Source organism: Colobus angolensis, unplaced genomic scaffold (assembly GCF_000951035.1).
Source record: "Colobus angolensis palliatus isolate OR3802 unplaced genomic scaffold, Cang.pa_1.0 Scaffold80, whole genome shotgun sequence".
NCBI classification, from domain to species: Eukaryota; Metazoa; Chordata; class Mammalia; order Primates; family Cercopithecidae; genus Colobus; species Colobus angolensis.
Window position 1 is genome coordinate 6,970,534 of NW_012121821.1, and position 13,348 is coordinate 6,983,881.

Consider the following 13,348-nt stretch of genomic DNA (forward strand, 5'->3'; position numbering starts at 1 on the left):
AATTTCATTTGACTATAGCCATTGTGAAAAATATGGCTTAGCAGGAACTGAATTGGATACCCTGTTTTTTTTATGGCATTCAGACGTGCTTTTCTGAAATCTACAAGTGTTTCCAGAGCTAAGAATAACAGGAACATGCAGGAGTGGCATCTCCTGTGTAGCCACCCACCAAAGCCTCATCCCGAACACTGTGGCCTAGTGGGTCACTTACAGGGATGTAGCTGGCATTGATGTAGTCAGAGCAAGGATCATCATCTACATTGGACAGCTTCACTCGTGTGGCATCATCTGGAAGGAGAGATTTGCCGCTGAGTCTTGGAGTGATTTTTCTACAGTTTATGTAATGTGTGTGATGTGCCTTAGCTCTGATCCCCACAACAGCCTCAGATGGGAGGTGATCTTATCTCCAGTTTGCAGATGAGGCTCAGACAGGATAACTAACTTGCCCCACATTGCATAGGTGGCCTATAACCAGTCAGACACAGGATACAACGTGAAGCCCCATCTGTGTTTCCCTTTGTAACATTACGACATTTGCCTGATGGAGTGGCCAGCTCCCTTTCACTGCTGGAATGAATACAATCCAGAAAACCTACCTTCTATTGCTTTACCTAATGGGGTAAGGAAATTTAAGTGGAAATTGCTAACCAAAGACTTTGCTAAGCAAACCCAGGTCTGCTTGATGTCAGAGCCCTTGCTGTTAACCCCATTTACTGCTTAGCCTCCAAAGAGAAGCAGTAGGATCACATGGAGGAAATGTCAAGAGCATAACAGGCCTTTCATAATCAGAATTTAAACTGGCTATTATCCCTCTGGAGAGAAGTGCAGGAATATACAAGTTATTTCTTATTAAAGGCATTCAGAGCTTGAGATTGTCCATATCCAGTTACATTATATTTCTTTAGCCCCATTGCGTTTTTGGAGAAAAATGCAGAAATGGCTAGAGGAAGACAGTATTACAAATTCTGACACAAAACTTACAGGGCAATATATTGTTGTATCGATTTTTCCCTCTATTCTCTGGCAAGAGTGCAATATCACATGACTGGTTTCGGCCCACATCTTTTAATTCCTGTTCAAAAATAAGTTTGTAAGTGGAGGATATGAAATAGAATAAAGCAAATCATACAGTCCTGGAGATACATAGTAATATGAAAATATATACACTAACTACTGTTTATGAATGCCTGGTATTCAACATGCATTAGCTCTGATCCCCACAACAACCCCCCAAGGGAAGTGTTCCTCTCACTATTTTACAGGTGAGGCTCAGACAGGATAACTGATGTGCCCCAGGTCAGCCAAGTGGCAAACCTGAGAATCAAATCCAAAAGCTACGTGCTTTTTGCAAAACCACAGTATCTCCCAGCCAAGCAAACGGCCAGGCTGAATATCTGACAGCGTTAGGTCTGCATTTAAGATTTGTTAATTCTTCCTTACTGTCTGATCCAGGTAGCCTTTGGTTTGCTGTGTTATTCTGGAGCTCAAGCTGGCCTCTAAGATTAGATGGTATATTGTTCAGGGCATAGTTTAGGCATAAAAGAGTGCTCAGCTGAGATTCTAAGCAGCCTCCTAACTTCTGAGCCCAATCAGCCTATGATTACACAGTAAACATTAGGAGGGAAATTCTGCTAAGAACTAGGGATGCTGAAGCTTCATTCTGCTTGAGTTGTACCTCGTATTCCTTGGATAGAAGGTAGTTGGAGTCAGCCTGTAGCTTCATGAAATGCCCTTCAAACTGATTTATTTTTATTGGACTGTAATTAAAAATGAAACAAGAAAAGAGAGTTACTGCAGAAAATGGAAAGTGCCATAACCATTCTGACTCATATTTCAAAGGCAGATAATATAGTAATTAATGTGTTCTCTCTCTTACCAAGAAGTTTTCCGGTTACTGTGAAGGGAAACCAAAAGAAGAAGACTTTGTTAGCAAATTTCACATAATACCATCTTTCAACAAATTATATGAAGGCAAATGTGATGCTTACCCTTTCTGGCCCAGGTTTAAGTGGACAGATAATGGTCGATCCCTACGAATGCTCAGACGGGCAGAGGGTCTTTCTCGACCATGGCTGAAACACAAGGGAGAGAACTTTTATTCTGATTATGATACTTGGCTTGAACAAATTTTTCCATTTATGGTAAGGCTGTGCATGTTTGTGCAAATACGGATTTTTCAGTATTCATGTAGATTTGCACTCAGCCAACATCTCTCTGAGGGAGGGAAAGGAAAAAGAATAAAGTAGATCATTCCCATCCAGAAACGGATCTCTGCAAAAACTGAAGATTTGTCTCCTGGTTTTTGGCTACAGGTTATAGTCACTTCCCACATTCTCAATAAAACTTTGCTTAAAAAAAATCCAGTAAATTTCAGATGCCAGACACGACTTCAATGAAGAGGAACATGTGCCAAATTAAGAAAAAAAATTCACTAAGAGAAGAAGGCACGACATTGGGGCCACATGCTATTTGGTTCTTTTTGGTCCCTTCTTAAATTAGGATGGCAGATATGAACTACAAAATGGTGATGTCAACCACACTTTTCAGGATATTTCAGAAGAGCACTTGGACATGCAATTTGCAAACATCTCTGTCTTCATGAGGATATGAACCACACACACACATTTTTTTTCCTGTGCAAAAGGAGTCACTTCATCTTTAAATAAAGCTATAGATGGCCCCTCAGTCCTTTGGCAAGGGACGAATTCATCAATGGGATATAAAAGAACTGAGAAAAGTGAGTCATGGCTTTAGAGTTAGACTTTTGTTTTTATTGAGAAAACAGTGACAATTTAACCTGGAAAAATTATTTTCACTTAGTTTTCAGCCTAAAGGGAATTTTCAGTTGCATTTTTAAAGTTGTGGGTCCAATCACGAAAAGGATCTTTGTACTTACCTCACTTTCTGTCTGCAGATCAATAAGGCAACAACAGCCACTAGCATGCCAATTAAAAACAGACCAGCACTCACACCTTCAATAGCTCCAAACAAGGGCTCTACAATAATCCAGATAGAAACAACAAATGCAGATGGGAAAATTAGTGCTAGGGAACCAGTAAGAAAGCTATTGAAGCTACATCTCCCAAGTAATGTTATTACAAATAGAATTCAAGTGATGCCCACGGGGAGGCATTTACTTTCCAAAGGCTAGGAGTATGCACCTAAGAAGATGAAAGGCTGGCTCCCACCCGGTAGCAGTGAGGCCAGGTGTCACTGTGTACTTTGGAAGTTAGTGGCGTATAGCTTATAGAGGTGTTTTGGACTTTGCACTTGTATATAAAGCTTGGGGCACCTAAGATAAAGGCCATAAGTTTGCCACCAAGATAAAAATGCAATTTCATTTATATAAAACATGTTACACAGCATTTGGGGCCTTGGAAAATCCAGTGGATTGCTTGGAGCTATTTTAACAAAGTCTTATTTTTATTAACTGGTATGGTACCACTACTGGGAGTTTATGAAGAGGTAAGAGTGGCCTCATTTTTAAAATAGCTTTATTGAAATATCATTCACATAGCATGCAACTCACCCATCTAAATTGTACAATTCAATGGTCTTTTGAATAGTCACAGTTTTGCAAATGTCCCCACAATCAATTTTAAAACATTTTCATCACCCTCAAAAGAAACCACATACCTCTTAGCAGTCAGTCCCATTCCTCCCTCCTCACGATCCCTGGCAACCACTAATCTACTTTCTGTGTCTGTAGATTTGCCTATTCTGGATGTTTCATAAAAATGAAATCATAAATCTGTGATCTTTTGTGACTGACTCTTTTAATTGAGCATAATGTTTTCAAGGTTCATCCATATTATAGCATATACCAAGATTTCATTCCTTTTTATGGTTGAATAATAGTCCACTGTATGGATATATCACATTTTGTTTATCCATTCATCCATTGATGGACATTTAAATTGCTTCTACTTTTTGGCGACTATGAATAATGCTACATGAATATTCATGTACAAGTTTCTATGTGGACATATGTTTTTATTTCTCCTGGGTATATACTGTGGAGTGAAATTGCTGGGTCATATGGTAACTCTAGGTTTAATATTTCTATAAACTGTTTTTCAAAGCAGCTACACCATTTAACATTCTCATAAGCGGTGTATGGAAGGTTCTGATTTCTTCATATCCTCACTCTTGTTACTGTCTTTTTGATTACAGCCATGCTACTGGGTGTGAAGTGGTATCTTCTTGTGATTTTGATTTGCATTTCCCTAATGACTACTGATGTTGAGCATCTTTTCATGTGCTTATTAGTCAACTGTACATCTTCTTTGGAGAAATGTCCATTCAGAGCCTTTGCCCATTTAAATGCTGTGTAATTTGGCTGGGCACGGTGGCTTACACCTGTAATCCCAGCACTTTGGGAGGCTGAGGCAGGCGGATCACAAGGCCAGGAGTTTGAGACCAGCCTCGCCAACATGGTGAAAACCCGTCTCTGCTGAAAATACAAAAATTAGCCGGGCGTGGTGGTGCGTGCCTGACGTCCCAGCTACTTGGGGGGCCGAGGCAGGAGAATTGCTTGAACTTGGGAGGTGGAGGTTGCAGTGAGCCAAGGTGGCATCACTGCACTACAGCCTGGGTGACAGAGCAAGACTCCGTCTTGGAAAAAAAAAAAATATATATATATATATATATATATATATAAAACACTATATATACAGTGTAATTGTGTTTCTATTATTAAATTGTGAGGTAAGAGTTCTTTATATGCTAGATACTCAGCCCTTATCAGATACGGGATTTGCAGATATTTTCTCCCAATTCTGTAGGTTGTCTTTTTACTTTGTTGATAGTGTCCTTTGAAGCACAAGTTTTTTATTTTAATTAAATCCAAATTGTCTATTTTTTTCTTTTGTAGCTTATGCTTTTGGTATCATATCTTAAAAGCTATTTTCTAATCCAAGGTTACAAAGAGTTATACCTATGTTTTCTTGTAAAAGTGTTACTGTGTTACCCCTTAAATTTAGGTCTGTGAAGTGGCCCATGTTTGAAGTTGCATTTTAAGACCTTAGATTTGTTTGTTCCATGTTGCCTTTCAAGACTCATCAAATCAACACAATCATCTTTCCTTGAGTGTGGTTAATATCATTTTTTGAATATACATTTACTGTCTTCCTGTACTGGACTACATGCAATTTTTGTCATGTAACAATATTTCAAAAAAGGAAAGAATTGTGTTTACAAAGTCCCTACATTAAATTATAAGTAAAGACATCTAAATCCGCTTAACTGTGTTCTCATCCCCCTTTGGCTTGAAAAGTGGGAGATTATCTCTATATTTGGCATAAATAGATTGGAATGTTTGTGAGGCTGAGTCATCTTTTGTCATGCAGCACGAGAGACGGTTTTAGCTGTAAAGAACTTCCTAGACCTAGAGATCAAGCACTGCAGAACATGGGCTACAGCAAAAGGCTGTGCAGACGATGGTGTTAAGAAAGAAGGGGATGAAATGATGCTATTCTCAGCCTGGTGGAAGTATTCAGAGACAGGGCAATGCAGAGGTTGTATGCTTGGGCAGAAAGTGCCAGAATTTCAGCTGCCCCATCTTGGGCAAGTTACTTAATCTCTGGTGCCTCATGTCCTCATCTTTAATATGGGGATGATAATAGCATCTACCTCAAAAGACTGTCATGAGAATTGGACAAGTTATTCTATGTAAAATGCTTAAAACTGTGTCTCCACTGAGAAGGTGAACAGTAAATACTAGCCACTATTATTACTCAGGCTTTCCCTCTAACACACTAGAGAAGTCTCTTTCAGAAATTGTTATGTATAGTCTTTTACATTAACAGTTTTTTTTTTTTTTTTTTTTTTTTTTTTTTGTCCATCTCTCTGTCACCCAGGTTGGAGTGCAGGGGCGCAATCTTGGCTCACTGCAAGCTCTGCCTCCTGGGTTCACGCCATTCTCCTGCCTCAGCCTCCCAAGTAGCTGGGACTACAGGCGCCCGCCACCACGCCCGGCTAATTTTTTTGTATTTTTAGTAGAGACGGGGTTTCACCATGTTAGCCAGGATGGTCTCGATCTCCTGACCTTGTGATCCGCCCGCCTCGGCTCCAAAGTGCTGGGATTACAGGCATGAACCACTGCGCTGGGCCAACAGTTTTTAATAGTACAAAGTCAACACATAATAAGCAAAAGGAAGAAAAATCACCTGCAGTTCCATTACTTTGAGATATACATCATTAATATTTTGGTGTTTTTTCTTTTAGTCTTTTTTCCTGAGCATTTCTGTGTATATGCATATATACATTCTCATTTTTAACTGAAAGCCTTTTGTACTAACTTATATTTCTGCCTGTGAAAACTCTTGATTTTAATGGTTTTCATTCACTATTTAGAAAATAATTCATTTTTAATAGAAAAAAATACTGTATTTTCACCTTCTTTTTAGATTAATTCCCTTTCAATCCATTCTTCTAGAGAAATTGTGCAATCCCTTTGATCCACATCAATTTTTGGCCACACAAAGATTCAGTTCCAAATGAAAATAAATGTTTCCCCCATCATCAGCCAATATCTCCCCATTAGAGGCTCTTGTAGGTGACATGGCAGTTGGTAGAACATGATGTAAAGGTTAGCCTTACCTGATTCAGTAGTGATGGGTAAAGAAAAAAATGTGTCTGAGTAGAGTGGCTTTGTGAATTCCTTCAGGTCCTCATCAAAGAGCTGTGTAAAAGCTCGAATGCTGATTCTGAAAAGAAAACCGATTTATTTAAATATTGCTCTAGTTGAAGAATATGCAACAGATAACCGATTTATTTAAATATAAATTAGTTGTTGAACACAGTAGCTGAAAAATGTGTTCAAGGAGAAATAGGGTGGGTTCCTGGTCAGTGTACAGCAGGGTAGAATATGAGTTATGGAATCAGATAGTCCTGGGTTCATACATTCATTCATCAATTTATTCATAAATATTTAATGAGCCCCTGCCACATGCCAATCACTGTTCTAGGAGCTGGGACTTTGCAAGAAACAAAACAAAGTCCTTGCCATTCCAGAGGTTACATTCTCATGGAGAAAGTCAGATAATAAACACATAAATATAATAAATCAGATGAGATGTGTGCTATGAAAAAGAAAAGAGCGGGGTAAGGACGATGGAAAGCAATGGGAATACAGCATGTGGGACTGCTTTATTCAGAAAGGTAGTGATGAAGGCAGTGAGTGAGAAGTGTTGGATATATCGAAGGAAGAACTAAATTTGTTGATGAATATAGAGTATGGATGATTCCATATGTTCTGGCTGGGGAACAAATGGAAGAATTGGAGGTGTCATTTACTAACATGAGGGAAAACTATGGAGAAGTAGACTGGGGGGTTTGGGAAGATCCAGACAGATCAGTTGTGGGGGAAGTAATTCTGAGATGCCCATTAGAAAAGTCAAGTGACCAAATATCAATATTATTATTGTTGTTGTTGTTATTTTAACTTACATAGCTCTTCATCTTTTGGCACTATTTTCTAAAGATCATTTTATCTAAATATATTCTAATGTCATATTTATTGTCAACAGGAAATATTTGTTAAAGGCCTTCTTTATAAATTGCTGAAGTTACAAAGAGATGCATGGTCTCTAGTCTTGGAAACTTGAAAAACAAAATATAAAGGAATCAGGCAAATAGCAAAAGAAGAAAGCATATAAACAATGGCAAATGAGGAATAGTAGAATATGGAGGAAACAGTGTGTGTGGGCATAGGTGGTGAGGTGGCGGGGAGCAGAGAGCTCATTGAAGAGACTGCTGGGATAATCAGGCCAAGGACACAGGGCCCTGGCCAGGAGCCCTGGCAATGAGAATGGAAAGAAAACTGTGAAAAGGCACTGAAAGGAGGAACTAGGTGGGGCCCAGACTGAAGAGAAGCAGGGAGGAATCAAGGATGGCCTAAGACTTGAGCTCATGTCACTCAAGAGAACAGTGGGAACATTGATAGAAATGAGGAGAGAGGCTGGGTGCGGTGGCTCACACCTGTAATCCCAGCACTTTGGGAGGCCGAGGCAGGCAGATCACCTGAGGTCAGGAGGTTGAGATCAGCCTGGCCAACATGGCGAAACCCCATCTCTACTAAAAATACAAAAATGAGGCATGGTGGCGGGCACCTGTAATCGTGGCTACTTGGGAGGCTGAGGCAGGAGAATTGCTTGAACATGGGAGGTGGAGGCTGCAGTGAGCCAAGATCATGCCACTGCACTCTAGCCTGGGTGACAAAGCAAGACTCCATCTAAAAAAAAAAAAAAAAAAAAAGGGGGGGAGAGATTGGTGAAGGAGGCTATACTTTGCTTGGGATATACTCGATTTAGAGGGACATTGAGGCATTGATTTAGAACTGTCCAGCTGACACTGGAGTTATTGCAGTCACCTGGGCAGGAGAGTTGCTGAGGTGGCTGTCCACGTGTCCATGTGGGATAGTGCCTGAAAATCAGCTGGTCTTAAATTCAAAAAACAAGCAAGATGCAGCTGCAAACACAGATTTGTAACCTCTGCTTGAATGAGAAGCCTGTGATCCCTATCACAGGACCTAAGTCTCGTGCTCTCTGTGTAAGTCAGGCCCAGTCTGGAGAGCTGCACTCAATTTCTGGGGGCATATTTTAGGATGAATTAGAGATCATTTGAGGTGATTGACCTGAACAATGATAGAGAAGACTTCAAGGGACATAATATAGTTAGCTTCTGATTTAAAGAAGGCTGCCATGTAGAAGAGGAAAACAACATGATTATTTTTCTTCTTGAAGGTAGAATTAGGCTCAGTAGGCTGAATTTATAAGGAAGGAGGAGTTTAGGAATATTAAGCTGTTTTCTAACATTAGAATATGAGCTACCTCCTAGATTGTGAGCTCCTAGTCACTGGGGGCTGGAGGATGGGGATGGGATTCAAGTAGAGGCTGGAGGAGAAGCAGTCCCAGGGAAGCTGGAAGAGGGCATTGCTGCACTAAGTTAAAGATTGGCTTGGGTGACTTCTTGAGTCCCTCCTATTGTGAAGATTCTCTAATTGAACTGATGGAGTATTAGGCTTGGTTTATATGGGAAAACTTTCTAGTGTTAATTTCAATTCTATGAAAGTGACCAGAAGTACTCCTTTTTTTTTTTAAAATCTGTATTTCTTGAACCCAAAGGTATCTGGGCATGTCCTGTGATAATGCTGAAGCAGTACTAGGCCAGGGCAAATTGTTCTGACCCTGCCCCCACTTCTTCTAACTCATGCCCAGATCCGAGTGTAATCCTGTAAAATGAACATCAAGATCATATTGATAAATCACATCTATAACTTCCATCTCCAAAAGATCCATTCCAAGTCAAAAGATGTTCTTCCAGGAATAACAGCCTGTCAATGGAAGTATATTGAGAAAGGTCCACAAAGGGTAACAAGCAATCACCACACATTAAAGGGGAAGGTGAGGAGTTGGTGTGTGTTGCTAATTTTGGAAGGCAGCTATGCTAACCACTATAACACCAATGCCTTGGCAAGTATGTTGCTAATTTATTATACATTTGGAAATTCAGTGTCTCTGATAAGAGTTTCTTATTTATAAGTGTGGGAAGACTTTTTTTCTTTTTCTTTCTTCTTTTTTTTTTTTTTGAAGACAGGGTCTTACTCTGTCACAAGGTCAGAATGCACACTGCAACCTCCACCTCCCGAGCTCAAGTGATCCTCCAACTCCAGCCTCCTGAGTAGCTGGGATTACAAGTGCACACTGCCAATGGCCAGCTAATTTTTGTATTTTTAGTAGAGATGGGGTTTTGCCATGTTGCCCAGGCTGGTCTTGAACTCCTGGGCTCAAGCTATCTGCCTGTCTTGGCCTCTGAAAGTGCTGGGATTACAAGGGTGAGCCATCGCGCCCAGCCATAAGGACTTTTTCAAACATGGTTCTGTTTGATCATGTTGATCATGTTCAACCTCTCCAATATAATAAAGAAGTTTATTATATTACTTCAGAGGTTTGGAACCTGAAGCTAGGAGACAGTCCATGTCTTCTCCAAGATCACACAGAAAGATGATGAACAAAAACTGAACTTCATATTTCTGGCTCCTAGTGCAGATCTCTTTTCTTATTTCCTCATGGCTTAATTTTTGGTTAAAAGCAATGACTTCTGGCTGGGCACAGTGGCTCATGCCTGTAATTCCAGCACTTTGGGAGGCCAAGGCAGGCAGATCACATGAGGCCAAGAATTTGAGGCCAGTATGGCCGACATGGTGAAACCCCATCTCTATTAAAAATACAAAAATTACCCAGACCCGTGGTGATGCGTGCCTATAGTCCCAGCTACTTGGGAGGCTGAGGCATGAGAATTGCTTGAATCCAAAAAGTGGAGGTTGTAGTGAGCTGAGATCACGCCACTGCACTCCAGCCTGGGCAACAGAGCAAGCCTCTCGGTCTGTCTCTCTCTCTCACATACACACACACGCCATGACTTCTGTAGGAAGGATGAAAAAAGCCTGGGCTAGGAACAAGAGGATCTGAGGTCTAGTTCTCACTTTTACTCCGTTGCTGGCTACTTGGATGGTCCCTAAAGTTCTTTATGCCTCATCTGTAAAATAAAAGCATTGGCTATAACAACCTTGACATACTCTGCTCTGAAATCACAAGTGTAAATACAAAGTACTGAATGGATGCAGATAAAAGGGACCTTTAGGAAGGAGATAATGACCTAGTATAGGTTCAGCTGAAAATTAATGGGTCATCAGGCATTCTTCCCTTAAAACTTTTCCAAAAATGAATATCACAGCTACTTTCCCCAGCCCAGACTTAGCACCCACCCACAATCCTGTCTCGTCCTATCATCCCAGTCTACTCCTTTTTATTCACCCTCTGAAACTGGACTGTTTGTTCTACTCTAAACAATTTGTGTATTTAAAACTCCACACTTTGACTCCCACTATTCCTTCCACATTGAATCTCCTTCTGTCACTATCTGCATATTTCTAAATCCTTTTCCTATGTTTTAATACATCCTTTGAGAAGCCTTCTGAATCTTCATAGCATTTATTTTCCTTTATTCCTTATGTCCTTCAACATTTCTGCCTCTATTTTGCAGATATGGCTTCTGTCTCCACATTGTAAGCTCCTTGAAGGCAGTGTTCCACCTTATTTATCTATCACCCAACAACACCTATTGCCAGAGAAGGCAAGAAAACATATGCTGAATATATTATAGCAAGATAATTATGAATATGACACAATAACAAGACACTATTTTTAGTGAACAAATATCTGATAGAATGTTTTCCACTTTAAATGTGTCTAGAATTAGAATTCTATAGCAGAAAGTTAGAGATCATGTGGTTCAATTTCCTTCCTTTGAAGAAAATGAGGTCAGGAGAAGCTGACCACCTTACTATGGTCACACTGCTCTTTTATTTAGAATAAAAACAAAACCAGACCAGCACTTTCCTAACTTTCCAACTCTCTCACCATAATGATCTGCCCTTTCTCTTTCCATATGGAACAAAGCAATAATACATATGAATCATAGGAACCCAACAATGAATGAAACACATTATATCTGTTGACATAACAAACTTGCATATCAGCTGAACCTAGAATTTCCCATTTCTCAATCCTAATTATTCTTTTTCTGCACTATTTCCTGTCCACCTATTCCCTTTGGATAAAAGGATGCCTAACAACAAGGAGGGTGACTGGTGATGATTGTCTTGAGACAGGCAGAATTCTGACTGGACTGAGTTCAGCAGCCGCCACACAAGAGGCTGATTTGCATGTGGTTCTGTGATGTGTTTTGGGAGATGACACCTCCTCTCATCAAGCATTATCTGTCTGGTATGCTTTTAACATGACTAAAGTAAACATATATATTGCAGAAATAGAGGAAAGCTGTGTTCTGAAAAACACATGTACACAGAGATGATGAAGCCATAACACGAATGTGTTACTTCCATAGAGCATCTTGGCTCATTCCCGTATTTGTTCATAAACATTTCACGAGCACATCTTTTCTGCCAGGAACCTGCCATATTGTTTTGTAACCAATGACACATCTGTCTCCCCTGTTGGACTGTGAGTTCTTGCAGTCTAGTTGAAGAGAGCAGGTAATTCAATAAAGGGTTAAAAGCCACTGGTAAATGTAGGATTAGAGGAATGTAGGGAGACGGTGCTGTGGACGTGGACATGGAGCTGATGGAGCACCCAACCGCCCAGCTATGGGTTGACAGGATAGTGTGGGTGGTTGAGGGTTGAGCTGGCTTTTGAAGTGTATGGAGAATTCACCAGCCAGATAAGAACAGAAAGCATCTGAGAGAGAAAAGATTATGCAAAGGCTCAGGGGTATAAAAGAACCATGTCACATTCAGGAACTCTGAGGAGTGACAAGTAGCAGGAAAGCAGTGGGTACTTAGAGCATATATGATTGGAGACAAGGCTGGTGAAGCAGGCAGGAGAAAGCAGGGTTTAGTGTGCCCTGTGCTGGAATCTGCTCTTGCTCTTGTAAGTGAATGGGAACTACGGGAAAACCTTAATTTAGAAGTGACATGACTAGGTTTGATCTGTCACATACTCAAAACCACTACTTAGGACACCCTTATGGAGCTTTGCAGGTGAGGAAGATGAAGATTAGAGAACTGAAATGCTGCTTGCAAGTTAAAATACATAGTTAAAAAGTGGCAGAGTTGGAACTCAAATGCAGGTGCTCTTCCAAAGACCTCCATAGCTACTATGGGTGCTGGGAGATTGGTGGGCTCTGGTCCAGACACAAATTTTTTATAGCTCCTTACTCTCTGAAATATAGTAATGAGTTATCTTCACCCCTTCCCTTTCCATAAGTAAACAAGCTAAATCAGCCTCAATGTTCCAACTCAAAAAAGAAAATAGCCCGTAGGTGACTTTTGCTCAAGTTTCCTTGAGCCCAGGTAACCAAGGAGCTGAGGAATCTCTTGATTCTTTCTTTTTCTTTTTCTTTTTTTTTTTTTTTGAGACGGAGTCTTGCTCTGTCGGCCCAGGCTGGAGTGCAGTGGCACGATCTCCACTCACTGCAAGCTCCGCTTCCCGGGTTCACACCATTCTCCTGCCTCAGCCTCCCGTATAGCTGGGACTACAGGCGCCCGCCACCGCGCCCGGCTAATTTTTTTAAAATGTATTTTTAGTAGAGACGGGGTTTCACCGTGTTAGCCAGGATGGTCTCGATCTCCTGACCTTGTGACCCGCCCTTCTCGGCCTCCCAAAGTGCTGGGATTACAGGCGTGAGCCACCGCGCCCGGCCTCTTTTTCTGTTTTTGAGATGGAGTCTTGCTCTGTCGCCCAGACTGGAGTACAGTGGCATGATCTCAGCTCACTGCAACCTCCACCTCCAAGGTTCAAGCGATTCTCCTGCCTCGGCTTCCCGA

The 13,348-nt window shown here is 40.8% G+C and overlaps 1 protein-coding gene across 4 annotated transcripts in view; it reads right to left on the reverse strand.

Annotated features, from left to right (window-relative positions):
- Positions 1 to 13,348, reverse strand: part of PTPRB (protein tyrosine phosphatase, receptor type, B) — a 124,733-nt gene that overhangs the window by 17,361 nt on the left and 94,024 nt on the right. For all 4 annotated transcript variants that reach the window (XM_011929324.1, XM_011929327.1, XM_011929326.1 and 1 more), the window contains 7 exons: positions 6,601 to 6,707; positions 2,897 to 2,996; positions 1,989 to 2,072; positions 1,877 to 1,894; positions 1,676 to 1,757; positions 982 to 1,072; positions 212 to 288 (listed from right to left, as the gene is read on the reverse strand). In XM_011929324.1, coding sequence (XP_011784714.1) covers positions 212 to 288; positions 982 to 1,072; positions 1,676 to 1,757; positions 1,877 to 1,894; positions 1,989 to 2,072; positions 2,897 to 2,996; positions 6,601 to 6,707 — 559 coding nt within the window. The remainder of the gene's footprint in view (positions 1 to 211; positions 289 to 981; positions 1,073 to 1,675; positions 1,758 to 1,876; positions 1,895 to 1,988; positions 2,073 to 2,896; positions 2,997 to 6,600; positions 6,708 to 13,348) is intronic.